The sequence below is a fragment of the Myotis daubentonii genome, chromosome 2 (assembly GCF_963259705.1).
Source record: "Myotis daubentonii chromosome 2, mMyoDau2.1, whole genome shotgun sequence".
Classification (NCBI taxonomy): Eukaryota; Metazoa; Chordata; class Mammalia; order Chiroptera; family Vespertilionidae; genus Myotis; species Myotis daubentonii.
Genome location: NC_081841.1, coordinates 114699930 through 114725623, shown reverse-complemented (window position 1 = coordinate 114725623; position 25694 = coordinate 114699930). Strand labels below are relative to the sequence as shown.

Genomic DNA, 25694 nt, shown 5'->3' with positions numbered 1-25694 from the left:
CTTCTCAAGTGGACATGGGACATTTTCAAAGATAAACCACATATTGGGTCAAAGGCAAAGTCTCCCCAAATTCAAGAAGACTGAAATCATATCAAGCATTTTCTCAGAGCACATAGCATAATATTAGAAATAAATTACAATAAAAAACAATCAAAAAATTCTAGCACTTAGAAGCTAAATATCATGCTATTATAAGCAACAACTGGGTTACCAAAGAGATCAAAGAAGAAATTAGAACATCTTGGAAAACAATGACAATGAAAACACAACAATCCAAAATCTATGAGACACAGTGGAAGCAGTCTTGAGAGGAAGGTTTATAGCTCTACAGTCATACCTCAAAAAAACAAGAAAAAATGGTAATAAATCATCTAACTCTACAACTTAAAGAATTGGAAAGAGGGCAACAAGATAAGCCCAGAGAGAGAAGGAAGGATATAATAAAGATCAGAGCGGAAATACATGACAGAGAGACCAAAAAAAAGATACAAAAGATCAATGAAACCAAGAAATGGTCCTTTGAAAGGATAAACAATATTGAGGACCCTGTAGCCAGGCTCACCAAAAAGCAAAGAGAGAGGGCCCAAATAAACAAAATCCGAAATGAAAGAGGCAAAATAACAACAAACCCCACAGAAATACAAAGGATTGTTAAAAAATACTATGAACAACTCTATTCCAATAAACTGGACAACCTGGAGGAAATGGACATATTCCTAGAAAAATACACCTTCCAAACTCGATCAGGTAGAATCAAAAAATCTCAATAGACCAATAACTATGGAAGAAATCAAAGGTGTCATCAAAAGGCTTCCAGCAAACAAAAGACTGGGGTGAGAGGGCTTCACAGGGGAGTTTTACCAAACATTCAAGGAAGAACTAAAACCTATCCTCCTCAGACTATTCCAAAAATTCAATAGGAAGGCACATTTCCAAGCTCATTCTATTAAGCCAGCATTACCCTAATACCAAAACCAGATAAAGACAAGAAAAAGAAAGAGAATTACAGGCCAATAGCCTTCATGAACATAGATGCCAAAATCCTCAACAACATTATAGCAAATTGGATTCAGCATTACATCAGAAAGATCATTCACCATGACGCAGTAGGATGCATCCAAGGAATGCAAGGATGGTACAATTTCTGCAAATCAAAAAAATGTGACACATCACATAAACAAATTGAGGATAAAAATCACATAGTCATGTCAATTGATGCAGAAAAAGCATTTGACAAAATCCAACACCCTCTCTTGATAAAAAAACAACAACAACAACAAAACCCTCAGCAATGTGGTAATAAAGGGACCATACCAAAACATAATAAAAGTCTTATATGACAGCCCTAGCCAGTTTTGCTCAGTAGATAGAGCATTGGCCTGTGGACTGAAGGATCCCAGGTTCAATTCCGGCCAAGGGCACATGCCCAGGTTGTTGGATCAAACACCAGTGGGGGGCATGCAGGAGGCAGCCAATCAATGATTATCTCTTATCATTGATGTTTCTATCTCTCTCTCCCTCTTTCTTCATCTCTGAAATCAATAAAGAAATATATATGTTTTTAAAAGTCTTATATGACAAACCTACAGCCAACATCTATTCAATGGGCAAAAACTAAAACCATTTCATCTAAGAACAGGAACTAGACAGAGATGCCCGCTTTCACTACTCCTGTTTGACATAGTACTGGAAGTGCTAGCCATAGCAATTAGAAAAGAATAAGAAATAAAAGGTATCCAAATTGTAGAAAAAAGGTGTAAAACTGTGATTATTCATTCACAGATGACATGATACTGTACAAAGGAAACCCCAAAGACTCCATCAAAAAAAAAAAACTACTAGACTTAATAAATGAATTTGGCAATGTAGCAGGATACAAAAGTAATGCCCAGAAGTCTATGTCATTTTTATACACCAAATAGAGATTAAAGAAGCAATCCCACTTACCATTGCACCAAAATAAAGCTTATATACCTGGAAATTAACTTAACTAAGGAGGTAAACGACCTGTACTAGGAAAACTACAGGACACTGAAAAAAAAAAAAGAGATAAAGGAAGACATAAACAGATGGAAGAACTTGCCATGTTCATGGATTAGTAGAACCAACATCATTAAAATGTCCATACTACCCAGAATATCAAGAGATTTAATACAATCTTCTTTAAATAATCAACAGCTTATTTCACAGACCTAGAAAAAACTCACCAATGATTCATCTGGAATTCAAAAAGATCCTGAATAGCTGCAGCAATCCTGAGAAAGAAGTACAAAGTTAGTGGGATCTCAATACCAGATATCAAGCTGTATTACAAAGCCACTGTTCTCAAAACTGCCTGGTACTGGCACAAGAACAGACATATAGATCAATGGAATAGAATAGAGAACCCAGAAATCGACTCAGACACAATGCTCAATTAGTATTCGACAAAGGAGGCATGAACATACAATGGAGTCAAGACAGCCTCTTCAGGAACACTTGTGCACTGCTGGTGGGAATGCAGACTGGTGCAGCCACTATGGAAGACAGTATGGAGTTTCCTTAAAAAACTGAAAATGGAACTCCCATTTGACCCTGTGATCCCACTTCTAGGAATATATCCCAAGAAACCAGAAACACCAATCAGAAAGGATATATGCACCCCTATGTTCATACAGCACAATTCACCATAGCTAAGATCTGGAAACAGCCTAAGTGCCCATCAGTAGATGAATGGATTAGAAAACTGTGGTACATCTACATGATGGAATACTATGCTGCTCTAAAAAGGAAGGAACTCTTACCATTTGCAACGTCATGGATGGAACTGGAGAGCATTATGCTAAGTGAAATAAGCCAGTCAATAAAGGAAAAATACCACATGATCTCACTCATTCATGGACAATAGAGACCATAATAAACTTTTGAACAATAATAGATACAGAGGCAGAGCTGCCTCAAACAGATTGTCAAACTGCAGCGGGAAGGCCAGGGAGGATTGGGGGGCAGGAGGTAGGGGGGTAAGAGATCTACTAAAGGACTTGTATGCATGCATATAAGCATAACCAATGGACATAAGACACTGGGGGATAGGGGAGGCTAGGGGACTGTCTAGGGCGGGGAGAAAAAATTGACACATATGTAATACCCTTTGTAATACTTTAAGCAATAAATAATAATAAAAAAAGACAGCCTATTCAATAAATGGTATTGGGGAAATTGGTCAGATACGTGCAAAAAAAAATGAAACTAGACCACCAACTTACACCATATACAAAAATAAACTCAAAATGGATAAGGACTTAAACATAAGACGGGAAACCATAAAAATACTAGAGGAATCCACAGGCAGCGAAATCGCAGACATATGCCAAAGCATTTTCTTCACTGATACTGCTCCTAAGGCAATGGACACTAAAGAGAAAATAAAGAAATGGGACTACATCAAAATAAAATCTTTTGCACAGCAAAGGAAACCATCAACAAAACGACAAGAAAGCCCACTGCATGGGAGAACATATTTGCAAATGTTATCACTGATGAGGGTTAATTCTCCAACATTTACAGGGAACTCATACAACTTAACAAAATGAAGATAAACAACCCAATCAAAAAAAATGGGCAATGGACCTAAATAGATACTTACTGAAAGAAGACAGAAGAAAGGCCAAAAGACATATGAAAACATGCTCAAAGTCACTAATCTTCTGAGAGATGCAGATCAAAACGACAATGAGATACCGTCTTATACCTGTCAGAATGGCTATCATCAACAAATCAACAAAGGACAAATGTTGGTGCGGATGTGAAGACAAAGTAACCCTTGTGCACTGCTGGTGGGAATGCAGACTGGTGCAGCCACTGTGGAGAACAGTATGGAGTTTCCTCAAAAAACTAAAAATGGAACTCCCATCTGACCCAGTGATTCCACTTCTAGGAATATATCCCAAGAAACTAGAAACACCAATTCGAAATGACATATGCCCCCCTATGTTCATAGCAGCACAATTTACAATAGCTAAGATTTGGAATCAGCCTAAGTGCCCATCAGAAGATGAGTGGATTAAAAAACTTTGGCACATCAATGCAATGGAATACTATGCTGCAGTAAAAATGAAGGCACTCCTACCATTTGCAACAGCATAGATGGAGCTGGAGAGCATTATGCTAAGTGAAATAAGCCAGTCAGAGAAAGATAAATACCACATGATTTCACTCATTTGTGGAATATAATGAACAAGATAAACTGATGAACAATAACAGATCCAGAGACAGAGAAGCATCGATCTGACTGTCAAACCTCAGAGGGAAGGTAGGTGAGGGTGGGGGTAAGGGGGAGAGATCAACCAAAGGACTTATATGCAAGCATATAGGCCTAACCAATGGACACAGACACAAGGGGAGTGAGGGCATGAATGGGGGGTAAAGGGGTAATGTGGGGATAAGGACTCATATGTAATATCTTAATCAATAAAAAATTAAATAAAAAAGACACACATATGACGGATTAAAATAAAAATCTTACCAGTTATTTCCTTTATTTTTCAAGTACAGTTTACATTCAATATTATTCTACATTAGTTTCAGATGTTCAGCAAAATGGTTAGAAAATCATGTACTTACAGAGTGGTCCCCCCACTAATCTTAAAGCACCCATTTGGTCCTTACATGGTTCTCACAATATTGACTATATTCACCATGTGTAAAATAATCTACATCTCTATGACCATTCTGCATCTACCAATTTGTAGTGCTTAATCCTTTTACCTTTTTAAAATCAGTCCCCTAACCTTTTCCCCTCTGATAACTGTCTGTCTGTTATTTGTTTCTGAGTCTGTTTCTATTTTATGTGTTTATTTCATTTTGTAGATTCTACATGTAAGTAAAATCATATGTCTTCTGTAAAACAGTTTTAAATAAAGTAAAAAACATGTCAGATTTGGGTGCAAAAATGAATTTTCTTCCAAACCTCTTCACCTTAAGTTTATTGTATTTATGTCTGACTAAAATCACCAGATAGTTCAATTATGTAATCCTGGAAGGTTTACACTGGGATATAAATCTTAGGATCTTAAACCCCAAAGACTTCATATTGGAAACAAATTTTAGCCTGAACAATTAATAATAAGGGAATATTTTTATTGTGTTGAATTTAGTAATTTTTCCCTTCTATTACCTTTATCACCCTATAATCCTGTGAAGGGTGTTGATATCATTGGGCAATGAGAATAATAATGGATCAAAATTTATCTTGTGCTAATGCTAAGTATTATGTTAAGCATTTAGTATAAATGGAATCACAAAACTATAAAAGTAAAATGCAAATGTTGTTTAAAAATATAAACAAGTGTCAGCTTGCCGGGCCCGGCTGCTGGGTGCAGGGATGTGTGACCTGAACATTGCCGCTATTCTATGCCCTCAAAACTCATTTGGTGAGTGGTGGAGTGAGATGATATGTATTCTTAGAAATAGAAACTATAAGTATGTACTCTAATCTCTTCATTGTTATTTGACACCAGGTAAACACAATCAGTTTTCTCCTTATTGCTATTTTAAAATACTTTAGTCACACCAACCAATCCCATTGTTTCAGCTATTAACATTATAACTGCTGATCCCCAAATCTATCAATCAACATCTCTTTCTAGAATATGGCAAGATTTATGTCTTTTAAAGCTATGACAAAGACTGTCATGAGAATGTTGGAGTCTTACTTTCCTACTCAGAATCTTCTTTCTTTTCATGGGGAGATGTGACAGTACAAGAGCAGTTTGCTGCAAAATTATGGCAAAGATGAAATTCCCATAACTCTTAAATATGCATAACATTATATCCATTAAAGAAAATTGCGGGGAAGCACGGGACTTGCTTGGAAATCTCTGAAAGGTCAAGGGATACTGGAGGACCTTGCTGAAGGTGACAGACCCTGCCTTGACTTTTCCAAACAAGTCTGAGCCCCCAGGTGTTTTACTGGAATCTTTATGCTTAGTCTTTAGACGTCCTTGCTTAAAGGACACTGCAGATGCATGTGTCTTCTCAAGAATACTTACCTTGCTGATAGTGTCTAGAAGTTAATTTTAGTTCAAGCTGTTGCTACAATAAAAGCCTAAGGAGGCAGGTGAATGAGGCTGTTGGGTTTTTCAAGCTAAGCAGTCCCTTAGCCCTCTCATGTGTCAGAGTAATCATTCATCCATGCTCAGGGTCTGCCAGTCAGCCCCAGCAGAAAATTTGATCTACACACACACACACACACACACACACACACACACACACACACACAATGTAATATTATTCAGTCATAAAAAAATGATCTATTTGCAACAACATGGAGGAACCTTCTTGAGGGATTTATACTTGGTGAAATAAGTCAGCAAGAAAGACAAATAGTGTATGATTCGTTTACATGTGGAATCTAAAAAAATAAACAAGGTTGTAGATATTATGAACAGATTAGTATTTGGGGGAATGGGTGAAGAAGTTCAAAGGGTACAAACTTTCAGTTATAAAATAAATAAGTCATTGGGATGAATGTAATGTAAAGAAAATAATCTCACATAATATTCTAAAGATTAACTAGATCACCTCATTATTTTAATGCCTATCTGTATCCAATATTTCTTAAAAAGAGCATTGCAGACATTGTGATAGGGATGCTTATTTTTTAAGCACAGATGCTGAGATTTGTAATAATATTTAGAGGAAACACATCTTCTTCCCTCACAATACAAGAACTTCTGACAGATCCTAGAGGGTTGGCAGGTACCTTTCCTATTAATCCCAACATCTCTTGCTTTTAGCCTCAGTGCTTGGAACATGGAAAGAATTAAAAATGTGTTGTTAAACTGAATAAATGTGGCTAATGATCTGCAACCAGTGCCCTGGTTTAAATCTTCCCAGCTAGACTTCAAGTTGCTGAGCGCAGAATCTTGTCTTTCTCACCTACTTACTCACTTACCTGTGCAAATTAACTTGACATCAGTATTACAAAGTGTGAAGGAAAACAATATGAAAAATTTAAATGATATAACAGGATCAGGTTGCTGGAAAGGCAAAAGGACACCAATACCAGTGATTTTCAACTGTTTTCATCTCATTGCCCACATAAACTACTAAAGTTCTGTGGCACACCAAAAAATATATATTTTTTGCCAATTGGATTTTTTTAAAAGTATACTTTTGACTCATTTACATCAAAAGGCTACTGTTGTGTTGGCCTTGACAACCTAAGGGAAAAGAGGTCAGTGCCCCTAAGTAGCCAGGTATTTATTACATGGTGTAAACTTCTTACCGTACACCATCACGGGTATCACTGCTAATACTACAGTCCGGTGAGAATCTACTTGTACTTTTCAGCCCCCAGGGCACCTGCGCTACTTCGGAGAGCCCCGCCCCCTGCCGGCCAGCTCACCGCCCAGAGCGTACACAGACTTCCCCCGAAAGGCCTGTTGGGACCAAAAGTCCTACTCACCTTGGTGATGCCTGACAGAAATATGGCAGCAAATAAAAGCATTTGTAAAAATATTAATTTCATACAATCTACACGTTCTTTTAAAATATGTAAATGCCAAATCAGTAGGTATTTGTAATTAGGAGTCTCCGCCTAGATGATCATCCGATGCCGATTTTTCAGGCAGTCCTTTGGACAACAGCAACTTTGGAGGTCCCCAGCGTGCCAGGGACCTAAGTGTGGAGGAGCCCTTCGGGACCGGGGCGGAAGTGGGACTGCTAAAGGAAGTTGGCGTCTTAGTCCATGCCCGCTTCACCATGTAAGTGTTTACCCGCAACCTCCCCAATCCTGATGCCACTGCCCGACCTTAACTCTCTTCCGCTCTTTCTCAGGTCCAAGGTTTCCTTTAAGATCACGCTGACGTCGGACCCGCGGCTGCCATACAAAGTGTGAGTAGCTCCCCTGCGGTGGCTGAGTAGATCCGGGCTGGATGGAGCCTAGCATCCCACGCAACTCCCACCCCAGCAGCCCACATCCGTTCCTTTCCCTCCCTGCGCCCCTACTCGCGCCCTTCCGGGAGCCTCCCCTTCCCACCTGTAACTGAGACTTGGCATCCCGGACTGCTCCTCTTAAGTGTCAACCTGCCCTAGCTCCAGGAGAGGGGCAACTTGCTGCTCGGGACTCATTTGGTGGTGGTGGCTGGGAAGGACTTTGTGGACAGGGCTCTGGTGATTACTGGAATCCTTAAACAGCCCCTGTCTGCTCGTGATTAGAAAGGCCTTTCACGGTTTTGACCAGCTTAGAGGAAGTAAGAGAAGACATCTCAATCCAGATTTCAAAATTACTTGAATGTTTACTCCTTTCAGGCTTCTGATTCTTTTTGTGTATAAGGGACACACGACTTGGGCACCACAAAGTACTGACCCTTAAATCATATCCTAATGATGTCTAGGTTTAAAAAAGAGTGATTAGTAGAAGTGGGACATGCAGAAATAGGGCAATTTATTCATGCAGGGCCTTTGCTTATCCTTTAGCAGTTAGCATGGGTCTAATATGGACCTTCTAACCTGATACTTCAGATCTTTATATGATTGCAGGTAAGAATTATTGCGGTCATTGCAGTTGGAAGCTGTATAAAATATAGCAAAGAACAGGTCTTCAATGGGATTTTATATATACTAGAGGCCCGGTACACAAAAACTTGTGCACTGGTGGGGGGGAGGGGAGGGGTGTCCCTCAGCCCCACTTGTGCCCTCTCACAGTCTGGGACCCCTCGGGAGATAACGACCTGCTGGCTTAGGCCCGCTCCCGGGTGGCAGAGGGCAGGCCCAATCCCTAGGTGCAGCCCCTGGTCGGCTCAGAGCAGGGCTGATTGGGGAGTTGGGGCGCCACCCCCAGTCACGCACAGAGCAGGGCCAATCAGAGGGTTGGAGCACTGCCCCTTCACACACAGAGCAGGGCGGATCAGGGGGGTGAGGAGCTCCCCCCTATCAGGCACAGAACAGGGCCATTCAGGGGGTTGGGCGCCTTCCCCTTTCACGAACAGAGCAGGGCGGATAGGGAGGTTGTGGCCCCACCCCCTGTCACACACAGAGCCGCAGGGCGATCAGGGGTTTTGGGCGCTGCCCCTGTCATGCTGCTCCAGGGGCCAGGAGGCCTCGCTGCTCCGCTGATCCCAGTGCCGGGAGGCCTCGTGGCTCCACTGATCCCGGGTTTGGGAGGCCTCACGGCTCCACTGATCCTGGTGCTGGGAGGCATATTACCCTTTTACTATATAGGATAGAGGCCTGGTGCACAGGTTGGTGCCAGCTGGTTTGCCCTGAAGGGTGTCCCGGATCAGGGTGGGGGTCCCTCTTGGGTGCCTGGCCAGCCTGGATGAGGGGATGATGGCTGTTTGCAGCTGGTCACACCCTCTTCGGGGGGGGGGGTCCCCACTGGGGTGCCTGGGCAGTCTGGGTGAGAGGCTGAGGGCCGTTTTCAGGCTGGCGGGTGACTGAAGCTCCCAACCTCTCCTTTTTTTCTTTTTCTTTTTTTATTCTGGGATTTATTTACCTTCTATGGCTGTCACTGGAACTGAGAGCCAGCTGCAGCTCTGAGACCTCGGCTGCTGAAAGCAGGTATCTGGTTTGTTTGGCTTCTATAGTTGAAACTCTGTTGCAACTCCAGCTCGGCCGGCTGGCTGAAAGCATGGGTTTTGTTTAGCTGCTATACTTGCAACATTGTTTCTTAGAGTGCAAGCCCAGCAGCGGCAGGCAGGGAACCTTGGCTTCCTCCATCACTGGAGCAAGCAAGCCTCCTGTTTGCTTCAGCTGCCTGGCTGCCGGCCGCCATCTTGGTTGGCAGTTAATTTGCATATCACCCTGATTAGCCAATGGGAAGCGTGTCGGAGGTACGGTTAATTACTATGTTTGTCTATTATTAGATAGGACTAGAGGTCCAGTGCATGAATTCATGCATGGGTGGGGTCCCTCAGCCTGGTGGGCAATCTGGCTGGCCAGGGGAGAGACTGTAGGAGGTTGGCTGTTGGAGCACACTGACCACCAGGGGGAAGCTCCTGCATTAAGCATCTGCCCCCTGGTGGTCAGTGCACATCATAGCTACTGCAGGTCGTCCTGTCCTAACAGTAGCTTAGGCCAGTGGTTCTCAACCTTCCTAATGCCGCGACCCTTTAATACAGTTCCTCTTATTGTGGTGACCCCCAACCATAAAATTATTTTTGTTGCTACTTCATAACTGTAAATTTGCTACTGTTATGAATCGTAATGTAAATATCTGATATGCAGGATGTATTTTCATTGTTCGCGACCCACAGGTTGAGAACCGCTGGCTTAGGCTTTTATATATATAGGTAAATGTTTATTAGTTAATTATTATCGGGGCCTACCTAATTGAACTATTACAGCTGTTATCAGTCTCATTTAGCTCTCTGGGACCCATGTAACCTCCTAGCCTTTCTCTTTCTCAATTGCTTTATCTCCAAATTAATCTCTTTCCCTAATCTCAAGTAATTGCTCTACCTATAAAATGTCATTTTTAAATACTCCTATGGTTAACCACATTGTCTTCTTACTTCTGATTTACTTTAATATTTCTAATTTAAAATGTTTCTTTTCATTCATTGATGAGACTTCTTTTTAAATTTTCCCTCTTCCTTACCCAACTTCTTATCCATCTTAAAGTCACTGTCTTGCAAACACCCTCAACTCTGATACTCCCCCCCCACCCCCCAAACTCCAAACACTTGGTGAAACACCAAGTCTGAACTTTTCTGTATAGACCTGAATGTTCCTGGAAAAAATTACACAGTTAGACTGATGAGTTTGACATAAAATTAATAACTATGCTCAATAGTAGCCAACACTGCTACATTCTCCAAGTTTGTATGTTTTCCTCTTTATTCTCTGAAAGGATTTTTTTAAAAAAATGTATTTTCACACTCCCTACAATTCCTTTCCTCGTTTCCTTCAAGCCATCAGAGGAAAATTCTCTCATTTTTCCATCACATCTATAAAGCTATCACTATATGTATATACCTATAATTTCTGTCTACAATTCTGCTGGAGTAGAAACCATCAGCATGACTTATGAAAAGCCAGTTGCACCACTTGGGCTCTGCATCTTACCTGATTCAGTCTTCTCAAGATTAAAGCAGAGAGTCTAAAAATCACCCTCTCTTCATCTTTGATTTCTCCTTTTATACTGGATTATTCTCATAAATATATAAATAGGCTTTAAAAAAGAAATTCTGAGAAGGATGGAGAGAGAAAGAGGACAGGGCAGGACAGCATCAGTGGCTGGAACATTGTACCAGTTCAATTAATATGGGTTACTGGATGAATTTAATAGGCATACCTATTGTTTAGTGTGTATACTTGTGTTTGTGCATATAAAGTATACATAATATATGTACCTGTGTATGTAAAGGTAGTTACCCTGTTTTCTATTCAAAGTAAATAGTAACTAGTATTAGTAAAAGCAACTTTTTAAGATTCGTGTGAAAACATTCTTTAACTTATAAACATACTTTGATAGAGAAACTTCCTTTTGAGTTTCTAACATTACTAATAGTTGAATTCTATGAAGGATGTTTCAGTTCTAAATTTATTCTGGGCGATATCAGAGTTTTCTGTGTTTTTGTTTGTTGATGCAGTCACTGTTGGTGTCATTACTAGGTTATGGAAATGTTGAGATCAAACATTCTCCTTTATATAAAGGATGAATTAAAAACAACATTTGCCTCTTTTAGTCTGATTCCAGTCTTTCCAGACTTCCCACCTCTTCTCCCCTCTTACTACCACCATCATTTAACAAAGCATCAGCCATCCTATTCCTAAATTGAAAAGCAAGTCTTTTTAACTCTCCCTGCTTTTTACACATGTTTTTTTCTTTGACGGGAATGCAGTCCACTTCCTGACAAACAATACTCTTTAAAAATAAAAATAAAATTTACCTCTGCAGGTTTCTATAATTGTCTAGGGGATTCATCTTGTCCTTCTTTCATTTTCTATAGAAACGTTATTCTTATTCTTTATACCAGCACTTGTTTTGTCATAGTTCTCTTTATATGAAATATACATTTTTTAAAAACAGATTTGCCATTGACTTATTTTTAAAATTCACTTTAATATACACAACAGTGCGCCTGCTCTCCCCCTTTTTTCAAAACACCAGTATAATGTGTAACTGCCATTTTACAAAATGATGCTACTGGCAAACACAAATTCAAATCTAGATAAAGTCTATGGCATCACAGTAACTCTGAGTTCCTCTGTAATTTTCTGCCACATTGAACATACATTAAAAAGTTTTCTTTTTCTGTTTTATTGCATTGTCTTTGCATAATCCCAACTGTACAAGTGGAAGTTTATTTTAATGAATATCAATATGAAATCTAGTTACAAAGATGTTGCCAGTCTCCATTGAAAAAGGGAATCGAAACCCTAAGATTTAGAGCTTGTCGTTTTGAGGATGAATCTCAGGACCTAAACTATGAATGTAATGCAAAAATACTTGCAGTTCTGTTCCTTACTTTGTAAACTATCATATTGCCAACTTACTAGATAATTTTTAAACAATGCCTACCGTTTAGTGTGAGGCCACGGCCTACGTGACCTGGGTTCAAAGGCCTGGAGAAAGAGCTGATGTGCAAATTAACATACAAGATGTTAACGGAAAACACCATTGATACCTGTAAAGAATTTTTGTGAGTTTATTTGAGCCAAACTGTCGACATATGCCGGGAAGCAGAACCTCAACGAATTGAGATAATGCTCCAGAGAATGGCAGGGTTACATCCGTATTTATACATGAAATTCATTGGTGACAGATTTAAGGAGGTGGGATTAAGCATTAAGCGAAGCGGGGGGTGGAGGGGGGAGCCTCTGTGATAGGATAAAAAGTAAAATGATGGACATGTACTTAGGGGGGTAGTGCATCATAAAAAGGGAAGTCACAAGTTACCCAGACATCCCAAGGACATGTAATCTTAGATGCAAAAAGACAGATAGGCTCAGTTATGGTAAAGGTTGACCTTATCAGTGAAGATATCGGCTTAGGATGTAACTGCCCACCATAACTGCTTTTAGTTAAGGTTTAATTTTAGACCATCCTTTGTGGTTACTTTAGGTCTGCAAAACTGCCATGCAGGCCTCCCCTGAGCTTGTCAGGTCAGCATGTGGCCCCTTTCATCCACACAGACAAGAGATATAAATTTGGAAATTATGGGGGAAGCCAGATATGAACTTAGTTCAAGTGACTAAGCTCCACTGAATCTCCACATTCATCTTCTTTTTATTTACTAGAATAAAAAATTGCCTTTTAGGAATGCAAACAGACATATCAAAGGTAATGTTTAGTAAACAGTGAAAGATTATCAGGTTAGGGGGGGTTGCCTTCAGTCATTGAATCAATAGCAGGTAATAACAATGCACATATTCAGCCTTCTGACCTGACTTCTTGCATTTGTATTAATTACTGTTGATCTTGGATTTCAGCACTTCAGAATTTTTTTTTTCTTTCCTTCTTCCCCCCACCCCCTACCCCAGAAAAGTAAAGAAAGGTAAAAACAATGATAACTATTTTCACTTTTTAGTTCAATGGTTCTCAACCTTCTGGCCCTTTAAATACAGTTCCTCATGTTGTGACCCAACCATAAAATTTTTTTCGTTGCTACTTCATAATTGTAATGTTGCTACTGTTATGAATTGTAATGTAAATATCTGATATGCAGGATGGTCTAAGGCGACCCCTGTGAAAGTATCTTTCAACCACCAAAGGGGTCTCGACCCACAGGTTGAGAACCGTTGTTTGAGTTGGATTTTAGAGGAGTTGGGGCAGCCAAACTCTATTCACACATACTAAAGTCATAATGCACTGTGTCAGATATAATAATTTTTCTATTCAATTTGTACACTAAGAAATGGGATTTATATGTGAAAATGTTAAATAATGGAAGTTGGTATTAAAACATTAAAGAATAACACAGTGGTTACAAATAAAGAAGTTTCAAAGCCAAATGTTAGCTTGTAAGTCTCCTTTTCCTGCTGTGAAAAAGAATCTGTTTTTCTGTCTTTAATGATTGTAACTCACTTTACCTTAAGAATATTATATTTGTTATATTTTTTTGTTACCTTCTCTGCCTTTAAGTGTTTCTTAAGAATATAATGTCAGGGGTTTTTTTAAGTATTTAAATTGGAAAATTCATAGATTGACCATTTATCAGCAATCTGTAATACACTTGACATTGTATAAGTCAGTAACAAAATCATACATCACTCTCCAAATGTTATTTCAGATTTTATTAAGCCCTTGATCTGAGGAGGTATATGAGTTTTGTGGGAAATGACTTTACATTTTGCCATAGTAAACATACTCATTTTCATCAACTTGGTCTACTCTTTTAGACTTGATTATTAAAAGTGCACAGAAAGGATTATGAAAACATTTATGTTCTGGTGATACTTCCACAGGTAGCCTTTTCTTGCAATGAAAATGACCTTCCTGCATTGAGTAAAAAGTTGTATGGACTGAATACTAAGGAGAGATTCAACTTTTTGAAATCCATCTCTGGAAACAAGCAGCATCCCATATCCTAGACCTATTTGTATCAAAGTATTAAAAATATATAAATCTGCTCCTATATAGGTTATTTTATTTTTTAAATATATTTTTACTGATTTCAGAGAGGAAGTGAGAGGGAGAGAGGGATAGAAACATCAATGATGAGAGAGAATATTTGATCGGCTACCTCTGCATGCCCCCTACTGGGGATCGAGCCTGCCTAGGCATGTGTCCTTGACCGGAATCAAACCTGGGACCCTTCAGTCTCAGGCTGACACTTTATCCACTGAGCCACACTGGCTAGGGCTCTATACAGTGGGGCCTTGACTTACAAGTGTCCCGACTAACGAGTTTTTTGAGATACGAGCTGTTTCTCGGCCGATTTTTTGCTTTGAGTTGCGAGCTAAAATTCGGGTTATGAGCCAGCTTCAGATACCCCACTGCTAGTTGGCGCAGCGAACGTCACAGTGAACGCCACAACATCAGCCCAGCATCACATGTCATTGTAATGGTGAAAATTGATTTGACATACGAGTAATTTGAGTTACGAGCTCCATCACGGAACAAAGAGCTTTAAAAAAACAGCTTTTAAAAGATTTATTTTTAATTTTTCTTTCAGACTCAGTGTTCCTGAAAGTACACCTTTTACAGCAGTCTTAAAGTTTGCAGCAGAAGAAGTAAGTATAGAAATTGGAACAACCTGTATAGAATACAGATTGACAGTGTATCTCAAAAACCTTTAAATTTTGCATGCAATTTGAATATACCACTTCTCTGTGGGTTTATTACTAGGTTAATGCTATCAAAAAGGTAAGCTTTACTAACAGATATAAGTAGAATGAAAGTTAAGACTTACTGACAGATATAAGAAGAATGAGTTTAAATTGACATATCCAATGCAGCCATTGAGAAATATAAGGAATTTTTATTGAAATTGAAAATATTCAATTATATGTAAAAATTTTTTAAGCACCAACATATCATTCTAGTGTGTATATTCATTTTTGCTACCTTTTATTCTAGAATTATAATTTTTAAAATATCTCATATTTTTCAAAATTTTTGTGTATGTGGACTGTCAGTAAAGTTATTTTTAAAAGTGTCTAGCTTTTTAAAAAATACTTTGGTTTTCTCTTTTGAGAAAAATTTCCATTCAAAATTATCATTAGAGAAATCTATAAAGCAACTCTTTGGACATGCTATGGGGAAGAGTAGCTTGGGTAGAAATGGCACCCAAATGTAACTTGGAGACTTAAGATTTCTATTGTAAATGTGTCATTCACTATCTGTATGACATAGGCAAGCTTCTCAGTTTCTCTTCCTCAAATTTATTTTTTTGTAAAAGGAAGTATGTGAAGTTAAAAGTGCTATACTGGTACAGAGGAACTCTAAATTTTGGTTCAGAATCTTCAGAAAAAATTTATAATTATGGAAAATAATTTTAGTTAAATAAGAAACCAGCTTAACCTATAATCCTTTATTAAAGTGATTAATGGAAAATAAACAACTCATCAGCACTCAGCCCCTCATACTATTGTCAGGGACCACTGACATTATTTATCACTCATTTAGAATTAAACTGAAAAATGGTAGTACATGTTTTATAGCCAGATTTGATCTATTCTTCATGTAGAAAGAATAAGTTAAAAGAAATGGGAAATAATTCTGAATATAGCATCCTCATTATTTTTTGCTATACAGGTCACTTGTAAGAAATATACCTGGCCTGGGACATAGCAGATTCCACAGATTCTAATTTAAGAAGTAGATCTGTATTTATAATTTCCAGTAATTTATTTTACTATAAATTTGCAATATTTATTTATTATAACAATAATATTTACTTATTTTATTATTACTTACCGAATGTAATTATTTATAAAAATGACATTTATTTTTCTATTTTATAGTTGTTTTATAATGTGTTTTTTATAAGGCAAAGACATTGATGTCATCCTGGTCGTTTAGTGTGAGGATAAGAACATCTTAACAAACATGCAATGAAAAATTAATAACTTCACCCAATCACATGTATTGGTTAAAGTTTTAATATAGCTTATAATTATTGTGAATCACGGGTGTTATACATTTAGAAAAGTACTGACTTTCAGTTAACAGTGAGAAGGCCTTTCGCAAGATGACATTGTAGAATGTTTCAGTAGGAACAAGACTTGACTTGACAAACCAGAGAATGTGGATTTAAATCCCTAGTAAAGTTCTTTTAATAAAAATATAATAAAATTTCCCACTACATGACTGGGTTAATTTAAGTAGTGAGTTGTCAAAGCATTGGAAGAGCTGCTTCACATTGTAAATTTTAAGACTTATGAAATCAGGAAGAAAATAAATGAAAACTGAGAAACATAAAATACACTTTGCACCCAAGAGGAAACTTGTCAGTAATTTGGGACGAAACTAGTAGTTAATATAATTGACTTTACTAGTGATGCTTCCCCAAATTTTAGCTTTCCTGTTGCTTCTACATTCTGGAAAAGGGAAAAGTGGTATCAGCTGTTTGCTTTTGATTTTTAATGTTCATAAAATATGTTGCCACTATATGGATGTGACTAAGAAACCTGTTTTATCTTTAAATGGACATAATCTAAGAATAAGACACACTCAGTAGGGAACGAGAAACTTTGTAATATTCAAGTTTTGGAAATCTGACATATCCTATAATTAATTTGGGTATTTGATCAAAGTTTTATTAAGTAGTACAACCTATTAGTAATTTTTAAGTTATTTTAAATTACATTTATTTAAAATTCTTAAATCTGTAAAAGGACATTTACAACTAAGAATGTGCCATATAGACAGTAAAATTTGTTGTTAGGTACATAATCTTATAACAATTGTTTTATGCATAATTCCATTCTTAACATGGGATTCTTCCATTTATAAGTTAAAATAAGCTTTCAGTTGTTTTCCTCAATTATGCATATGTGACCATTATAAATACCTAGAACAGTGTTTCCCAGATTATTTTTCCTAGAGAACTAGAACCACCAATAAGAAAAAGAAAACAATTCCATGAAAAACTGGGATCATTGGTCAAAAAGTATGGGAAATACTTCATTCACTATTTTCTTCTTGGAGTTAAAGTATTAGCAGCATACTTGAAAATTTTGAAAAGAATATCAATATAACGTCATGTTTTCAAACTTATTTGGTTACAACAAACTCAACTATAATATCTACAAAACTTGTCCATAGCATAGAAGGGCATACTTGCTGGAAAAATTAATGAATTATGAAGACATGAATATACTTGGATAACTGCTGGTCTTTAGAGCATTGAGAAGAATTCTGACTTTAACTACAACAAGTTTCTTACCACATTTCATTGATTTAGAAAACACATCTTTTACAACATCTCTAAAAATAGATCTGGAGTCTTACTATCACTGTTAGCCATGTGGCAATCACATAATTATCTTGATATCACCTGCAATACTTGAACTTAGTTATTATTTTCTGGTGGTATAATTAGAGTATTGCCATTGTGTGAGATTTAAGTCAGCAATACATGAAAGGAGAATTTGAGGAAGGACTATAAGCCTTGGTTGGCCTCCCATTAAACACAATAGAGCATTTATTTGAACTTACTATTTCTACAAAGAAATTTTAGGAGTATTCTAAGCCAGTGGTCAGCAAACTCATTAGTCAACAGAGCCAAATATCAACAGTACAATGATTGAAATTTCTTTTGAGAGCCAAATTTTTTAAACTTAAACTATATAGGTAGGTATATTGTTATTAACTTAATTAGGGTACTCCTAGGCTTAGGAAGAGCCACACTCAAGGGGCCAAAGAACCGCATGTGGCTCGCGAGCTGCAGTTTGCCGACCACGGTTCTAAGCAATTGTTTTGTTTTTATTTTTGCTTATGAAAGAAAGCAACAATTCTAAGTCCAAAAGAGTAAACATTGATTGAGTCATAGATTCATTGATAGTGAATTTTTGTTTTGTTTTGTTTTTGCAGTGAGTAAAATAAGGTGCATGGTATTCTTTAGAATGAAATGTAGTATTTAGAGGGAAATAATGTTTTAAAAAAATACAGCAAATTACATTAGCCCTTTGTTTTATGATGTGACTTTCCTGAAAGAAAAGTCACATTTTAGAATGATCTGTACACCATTCTTGTTAAACTAACCATCTTTTATAGAGTATGTGTGTGTATAGAAATTTTTTTCTTTTTCTCCCCTTTAGTTTAAAGTTTCTGCAGCCACAAGTGCAATTATTACCAATGGTAAGAATTCATTTAAAAATTATTTATTACCTTAGAACTATAGAAATTATTTAAAATAAGTCAAATTAATTAATTTAACTTGAATGCAAAAAACCCAAACTTTATATCAACAAGAATGAAATACATAATTGTAAATACTAAGTCAAGGTTATTGTCCATAGCTAGCTCTTTTCAGATTCTTTATGCTTTTTGGTATAGGATAGCATTTTATAATATCTTATTATATCCTGATCACTTCTTACCAGATTATTACTGAAATAACCTTTATTTACCAGGTGTTTCTTTTTCAAAATAAGCTTTTTGATAAATGCTTATAGAATTTAGGTAGTTAAGTAGGAATGTACCTTTGCTGTACTTTGTAGTTGCTTTCCTAATGAAATCTATTTCTTACATACTTGCAATGATGAGGATTTTATCCAATTAGATATATAATTTAAATTCTGAATATCTTAAAACACTACTAATAATTAAGTTTGATGAACCTAGTTCTATGAGAAAATACTGATATAAGATGAGGAGTAAAGATGGCAGTGAGGGCTTAACTATTTTTCAGGAATACATCATAATATTTCTAGGTGCTAGTGAGTGGTTTTCTGTGCCATTAGGATAGGCTATGAAAATGGGTTTAATAGACAGTAGTGTGATTTAGTTTAGATATGACAATTTCTCATTCTAAAATATTCTGTATACTGTCACATTGAAGTGTTTCTCTAGTTAGAAGAAAGCTAGCCTACTTTCTACAAAGTTTTAGATTCATAGGTGCTTTATAAACTTTTTTCAAGTGTAAGTGGAATTTGAATTACATGAGTTTATGGGCTCTTCAGGCCTTAAGATTTGTAAGCCTCAGAGCAATAACTAAGTGATTAATGACATACCTGAGGTGTATTTTTCACTTTGTATAGCATAATAGAATTTTTAAAAATTATGTTTGTAGACCTTATCAGGATCATTGCATTGACAGATACTCTTGTTTAATCTACCACTGTGTGTGAATGCACAATAGTAATAGATTTCAGTAGATAATTTATCCAAAAGATTGTCATTCATGTTTTTGGATTTAAATTGTTTGGCTTGCCCAGCAGGCATGGCTCAGTGGTTGAGCTTCGACCTATGAACCAGGAGGTCACGGTTTGATTCCCTGGTCAGGGCACATGCCCGGGTTGCAGGCTGATCCCTAGTACGGGGCATGCAGGAGGCAGCCGATCAGTGATTCTCTCTCATCATTGATGTTTCTCTCTCTCTCTCTCTCTCTCTCTCTCTCTCTCTCTCTCACTCTCTCTCTCTCTCTCTCTCTCTCTCTCTCTCTCTCTTCCTCTCTGCAATCAATAAAAATATATATATTTTTTTAAATTATTTGTCTTGTGCCTATATACACAGCAGCAGTATTTTGGCCAGTCTCATTACTATTGAACCATTTTAGCTTTAGAAATAATTTAGATGATTTTATAATTTATTTTCTAGATGGAATAGGAATAAATCCTGCACAGACTGCTGGTAAGTATCTATCTGAAATTCATGGAGATGTGGGTGGAGCTATATATGTCAGTTGATTGGACTGGATAGGATTTTACCTGGATTATAGATGTTCTTTTAGGGATTATATGCCAGTCTTCACCTATGGGTCTGAATAATAATTTGTTTCATTATGTGTATTAGTTATTATGCTTTTGACTAAGGGAAACCCTGACTAATAAGCGTTAAAGATATTAACACTCATAACAAAAATTCTAAAGATAAGATTGTACTCTTACTGGAATAATGGTTTTGACCTACCTCATAAGGTAGTTGTGAGGTAATATTTGTAAACTGCTTAAAAGATTGCCTTACCCATAGTGAGCATTCCATAAGTGCTATTATTTCAAAGAGGTACAGTCATTTAAATTTCAGAGGGCTTAGTCCACACTCAGAGGTTCAAATATAACATTATACAGTGCTATATATTGGTGTCCTAACAAGAAAGCAGGGTCATCTTTTTCTTTTCTTTTTTTTTTAATTGATTTCAGAGATGAAGGGAGAGGGAGAGAGAAACATCAATGATGAGAGAATCATTGATCAGCTGCCTCCTGCACGACCCCAACCAGGGATCGAGTACACAACCCAGGCATGTGCCCTTAACCGGAATCGAACCTGGGACCCCTCAGTCCACATGTCGATGCTCTATCCTCTGAGCCAAACTGGCTATGGCAAGCAGGGTCACCTTCACCTTTTTAACAGGCAGTTTTATATATTTTTTAAATGTACCTTTTTTAAAGTTAAGCATGCATTAATATAATGAACCTCAATCTTGAGTAGTATTTATGTTTAAATTATATTCTAAAGTACTTCTGTCTTATAACAAAATTACATTGTTCTCGTAGATCTTGGGATTGAAATTTGGCCATATAGAAAATGAAGAGGGATTTAAAATTGTAATTTTTTAAAATTTAAATCAGTCGTTTTAGGTATATTATAAATTTCATTAAATTGAAAAGGTTATTAATTGAAAATCATGAGGCATTTTATAGCATAAATGCCTTTAAATTTAGGTTTAAATGTTTTGTTTTCTTATTCTACAAGTGTTCAATTTACATTAATTTGAATTATCACTTATTGTAATATGTTACCAGTTGTATTCCCTTAAAAGTTGAAAGGTGTACTTTATGGGACACAAAGTAAATCTCATCATTTAATTGAACCAAAATAGGTCAGGGTTTCCAAACTTTTTTCACTTTTGGTAATTTAGATTCATTATTTTTGCTGTCTTTAGGTATTTTATTGTGTACTAAAGCAAGTATTGATGGTTAAACTGATTTACATTATGATTTGCTGAGTGTATTAGTTAGCATTTTTATGGCTAATGTTCATATTTAAAATTTTCAGACATATGATTAGGTTGTAAAGATGTGAGTGGAATAGCAACTAGGCTTTAAAAGCATGGAATTAGTTTCTGATGATGTTTGTGTTTTTGTACCTACTTACTTTACAGTGCTTTATTGTTTTTTTACAATGCTTTGTTTATTGTATATAATAATTGTTGGAATGTTATAATAACCTGTTTTTTAAACACCTAACTTTATGTTTTGTTTGTTTGTGTAGGAAATGTTTTCCTAAAGCATGGTTCAGAACTGCGAATTATTCCTAGAGATCGTGTTGGAAGTTGTTAATATCCTCTACTTAAAGATAGATTTACCTTTCAAAATAAATATTGGGTATTGCTGTTGTAAAACTGAAATCAGGCATTCAAAATACTATGAAAACACCAATAATTGATGAAATAATGAAAGGTTACTTCCTGTCCCTTCTTGTTGTTCTCACTCTTCATGTGAAGAGAGAATGCTTATGCATTGAGGGTATCATTTTTACAGAAGATCCTAGTCTTTCATTGCTACCTCACAGCACACACAGCTGGTTCATTTGGGGTAAATGGATTACCCAACTGTGTTTTATTACTGGAGGATAATTCTGAGAACATTTGGAAGATTAAATTTGTTGAATCTTTCTATTTGTCTTTCAGGTAAATTTTTAAAAGGCTTATGGATTATACAGGGCAGGTTACTTGAAGGATCTGACTTGCAGACTCAAAAATAGTTGAGGGGAGAAGAAGTGAGGAGGGAAGCAGAGGGGGGAGGGAAAAAATAGTTGAATTCTTAATTCTCAATTATACTGTTTATGATAAAGGATATAGACATATCAATGAATACTTAAATGTCTTAACTTTTTACATTTAGGTATTTTTTTAAGTTTCAAGCTTCATGTGTTTATATAAATTTTAATTTAATATCAGAGAACCAAACCAAAATTTGAATTTTTTGACCTAGCCCCTATGTGTAAAATTGATAGCCCTCACCAAAGAGTTTTAACTATGATCCTGCAGAATCCAATTCTTGTAATGGTAAGAATTGAAAATAAAGTAGAAGCATCCTTTGCTGAGTAATGCATTCTTTTATCAGTCTCTTTTAATACAGACTTTAAAACAGGAATTTTCAAGAAACGTCTTTCTAAGGATATTTGGAAACCGCATTCAGGAAGAGACTATTGTAAAGAAGATCTGAAGATCACAACAAAGGTCAAGAAAATGCTAATGGAAAATAATAATTAATTATACTCACTGAAGGCCCAACTTTTAAGGAAGTGTTAAGATAAATCAAGTGAATAAGAAGCCAAGAAAGGGAAGATGGGGAAGCCCAGGTAGCAAAAGACAACAGTGAAAGGGAACAGAAAGCTGTCACAAAAGACAGCTGGATAGGCAAAAGTGCAGAGGCTGTGTTGTGTTGTGTTGAGAGAACAGAAGGAGGGGATACTAGACATTGTCATAAGTAGCAGAAGGCAATTGGAAAAAGCAAATTATAGGCCTTTTCAACATACAGATTTGATAATTCCCTTTATGAGAATCTAAAGAATGATATGCATAAGGAATGTTTTTATTTGCCCTTACAGAGGAAACCAATATCCAAATCTTTAAACATGAAATGAAGGCTCATTAGTGATTCAGAACCAGTGCTCAATTTGCTGTATTTTAGATGGTGAGCTCTCTGGAGCAGGCCTTGTGTTTGTCTTGCTCTTTCTAGACCTGGAAATGTAGTAGGCTTTCAATAAATACTTGCTGAATTATTCATAAATAAAATATCTCTAAGACCAGTTTTTATGTAAGCATATTTCAGCATCTTCCCTATCATGTTCTCTTGTTTCATTGGGAGAAAAACATTAGGAAATGTAACAGCATCAGCATCTGAAGGGTGACATTGGTAGTTAAGTTTAAGAAATTAACCAGATATTGTTCATATATCTGATAAATGAACAGTGGGATTCTGGCTTATAAAAGGGAAAAAATATTTTCTGAAGCAGAGAAGTATACTTCTGATGTTTGAGAAAGTATTTATTTTCATAAATAAAATTCAATGCTTAAATATCCCCTGCTCCTTAATATTAAGCATCAATTAACCAGAAATTTGAGTATCCATTCCCTGAATTTCTTGTTTAATTTAGATCCCATCTTTTGTTTCTAGCACAAAGTCTGCCTGCTGTATTACATAAATAAGTTTATAATATCCTCTATAAAGTAATTTGTTTAATATTTTTGTTTTTGAGTTTTGAAAATTTTATTGTAAGTTCTTAAAAACATTTACTTAGTCATTTTGTTATTAAATAAATATAATCAGTAAGTTCTTTGTGCAGCATGTTTTGAAGTATTTTGTTAAAATGCATTATTGGCACATAATATTTCATGAAAACACAATTTGTTATACCATAAGGCATATTTTATTTTTTTATTTTATTAGCACAAATTTTTTAATGTATTTTTATTGATTTCTGAGAGGAAGGAAAAGGGAGAGAGAGAGAGAGAGAGAGCGAAACATCAATGATGAAAGAGAATCATCTATTGGCTGCATCCTGTACACCTCCTACTAGGCATCAAGGCCACAATCCAGAAATGGAAGCATGGACCGCCTGGTTCATAGGTTGACGCTCAACCACTAAGCCACACTGGCCAGGATAAAGCTTTTAATTAGCACACTTATTAAGCCAGTACATAAGAAATGAAGAAAAACAATAGACAAAAGTGATTAATGACCATAGGTCATAGAATGAGCATATATTTCCAAATACCAGTCCTATGTTTGGGAGGGGCAAGGGGAGAGGTTATAGTGATTGTTTAGGCTAGTTGGTCCCAAGCCTGGGTGATTATGAGAGGCACTTAGGGAATTAAAAATACAGATTTATGGAAACCACCCCTAAAGTTCTGATTCATTAAATCTGAAATAATATACTTTTCTGTTTACAAAAAAACATCCTGGTGAGTTCTTCTGTGTAGCTGGGTAAACTTTTTTACTTTATAGGTGAACAAAATGAAGTCTAAGGAGTCAAAATAACTAGAATATGTTGTAGAATCTTGGAAAGTATACATTCCAATTTTTGGTTGTCTAGTAGGTAAGTGCGAAGATGCCACTTAACAGTCTGTTTCACTAACTGATAGTTAAGCCTCCTTTTAAAGTGCTTCAAGGCTAATACTTATTGGATATTTTGTTTCTAAAAATTTGTTTTTTGAAAGAAAAGTCAATGGAAGAAACATTCCTATTTAAGCCTCCCTCTCCCCAAATTAAGATTGAAAATATGTCTTTTACCTAAGAACCTGGAAATATTTGTGACTTGGCAGCATTAATATACTTTAATGGAGAAATTCTAAGTTAAATAATTTAATGTTCCCAAATCTATAAAACATTTTTGAAAATTATATACATAAATTATATATGTACTAGAGGCCCAGTGCATGACATTCATGCACTGGGGGGGGGGGGGGGGCATTTCCTCAGCCTGGCTTGCACCCTTTAGCAGTCCGGGAGCCCTCAGGGGATGTCCAACTAATGGTTTGAGTGGGCCTAAGCCGTCAGTCGGACATCCTTAGCTCTGCCACAAAGGCAGTAGTGGCTCCCACCACCGCTGCTGCGCTTGCCAGTCGTCAGCCCAGCTTGTGGCTGGGTGGTTCCCCCCCACCCCCCCGTGGGAGCACACTGACCACCAGGGAGCAGATCCTGCATTGAGTATCTGCCCCCCGGTGGTCAGTGCATGTCATAGCAATGGGTCGTTCCACTATTCGGTCGATTTGCATATTACCCTTTTATTATATAGGATGTATTTGAGCATGTATACGTAGTTTATGTATGTATATAATTTATGTATATAATTCATATATGTATGAAGTTTTGTTTAGATATGAATTGTATACGTTAATTCATTTAAAATAAATGTATTGAACATCTATGTGTCCAGTATTTTGATACTTTCACTTCTTCTTCACAGTAATTCCACATTTTTATCCCTATTTTACAGAAGGAAAAAAAGGCTTTAAGAGATTGAGATTTGAAATCTGATCCTTTGAAGTCTTCATACTGGGAGACATTTTCAGTATCATTTTTTACAACATACTAGATCTGTATTGAATAATACATTTAAAAATATAAAAGAAATGTATAAGGCTTAAATT

General features: G+C 36.6%; 1 protein-coding gene across 4 annotated transcripts; it reads left to right on the top strand.

Moving 5' to 3' along the window:
- Positions 1 to 7632: 7632 nt before the first annotated feature.
- Positions 7633 to 25469, top strand: UFM1 (ubiquitin fold modifier 1). 4 transcript variants are annotated; one of them, XM_059684339.1, is made up of 6 exons: positions 7633 to 7745; positions 7819 to 7875; positions 15105 to 15162; positions 18694 to 18733; positions 20195 to 20227; positions 20815 to 21802. In XM_059684339.1, coding segments are annotated over exons 1-6 (381 nt in total). In that variant the 5' UTR covers positions 7633 to 7743; the 3' UTR covers positions 21006 to 21802. The 4 variants fall into 4 exon arrangements, with proteins under 4 accessions (XP_059540322.1, XP_059540321.1, XP_059540323.1 ...); XM_059684338.1 differs by having other exon boundaries at positions 20737 to 21802; XM_059684340.1 differs by lacking the exon at positions 20815 to 21802 and adding an exon at positions 22663 to 25469 and having other exon boundaries at positions 7635 to 7745.
- Positions 25470 to 25694: the final 225 nt, after the last annotated feature.

Excerpts from the sequence above, each read along its gene's own strand:
- UFM1 (XM_059684338.1), top strand. Across the intron at positions 7,876-15,104 it reads CCGCGGCTGCCATACAAAGT|ACTCAGTGTTCCTGAAAGTA; the intron begins GTGAGTAGCTCC and ends TTTTTCTTTCAG. Across the intron at positions 18,734-20,194 it reads AAGTGCAATTATTACCAATG|ATGGAATAGGAATAAATCCT; the intron begins GTAAGAATTCAT and ends TTTATTTTCTAG.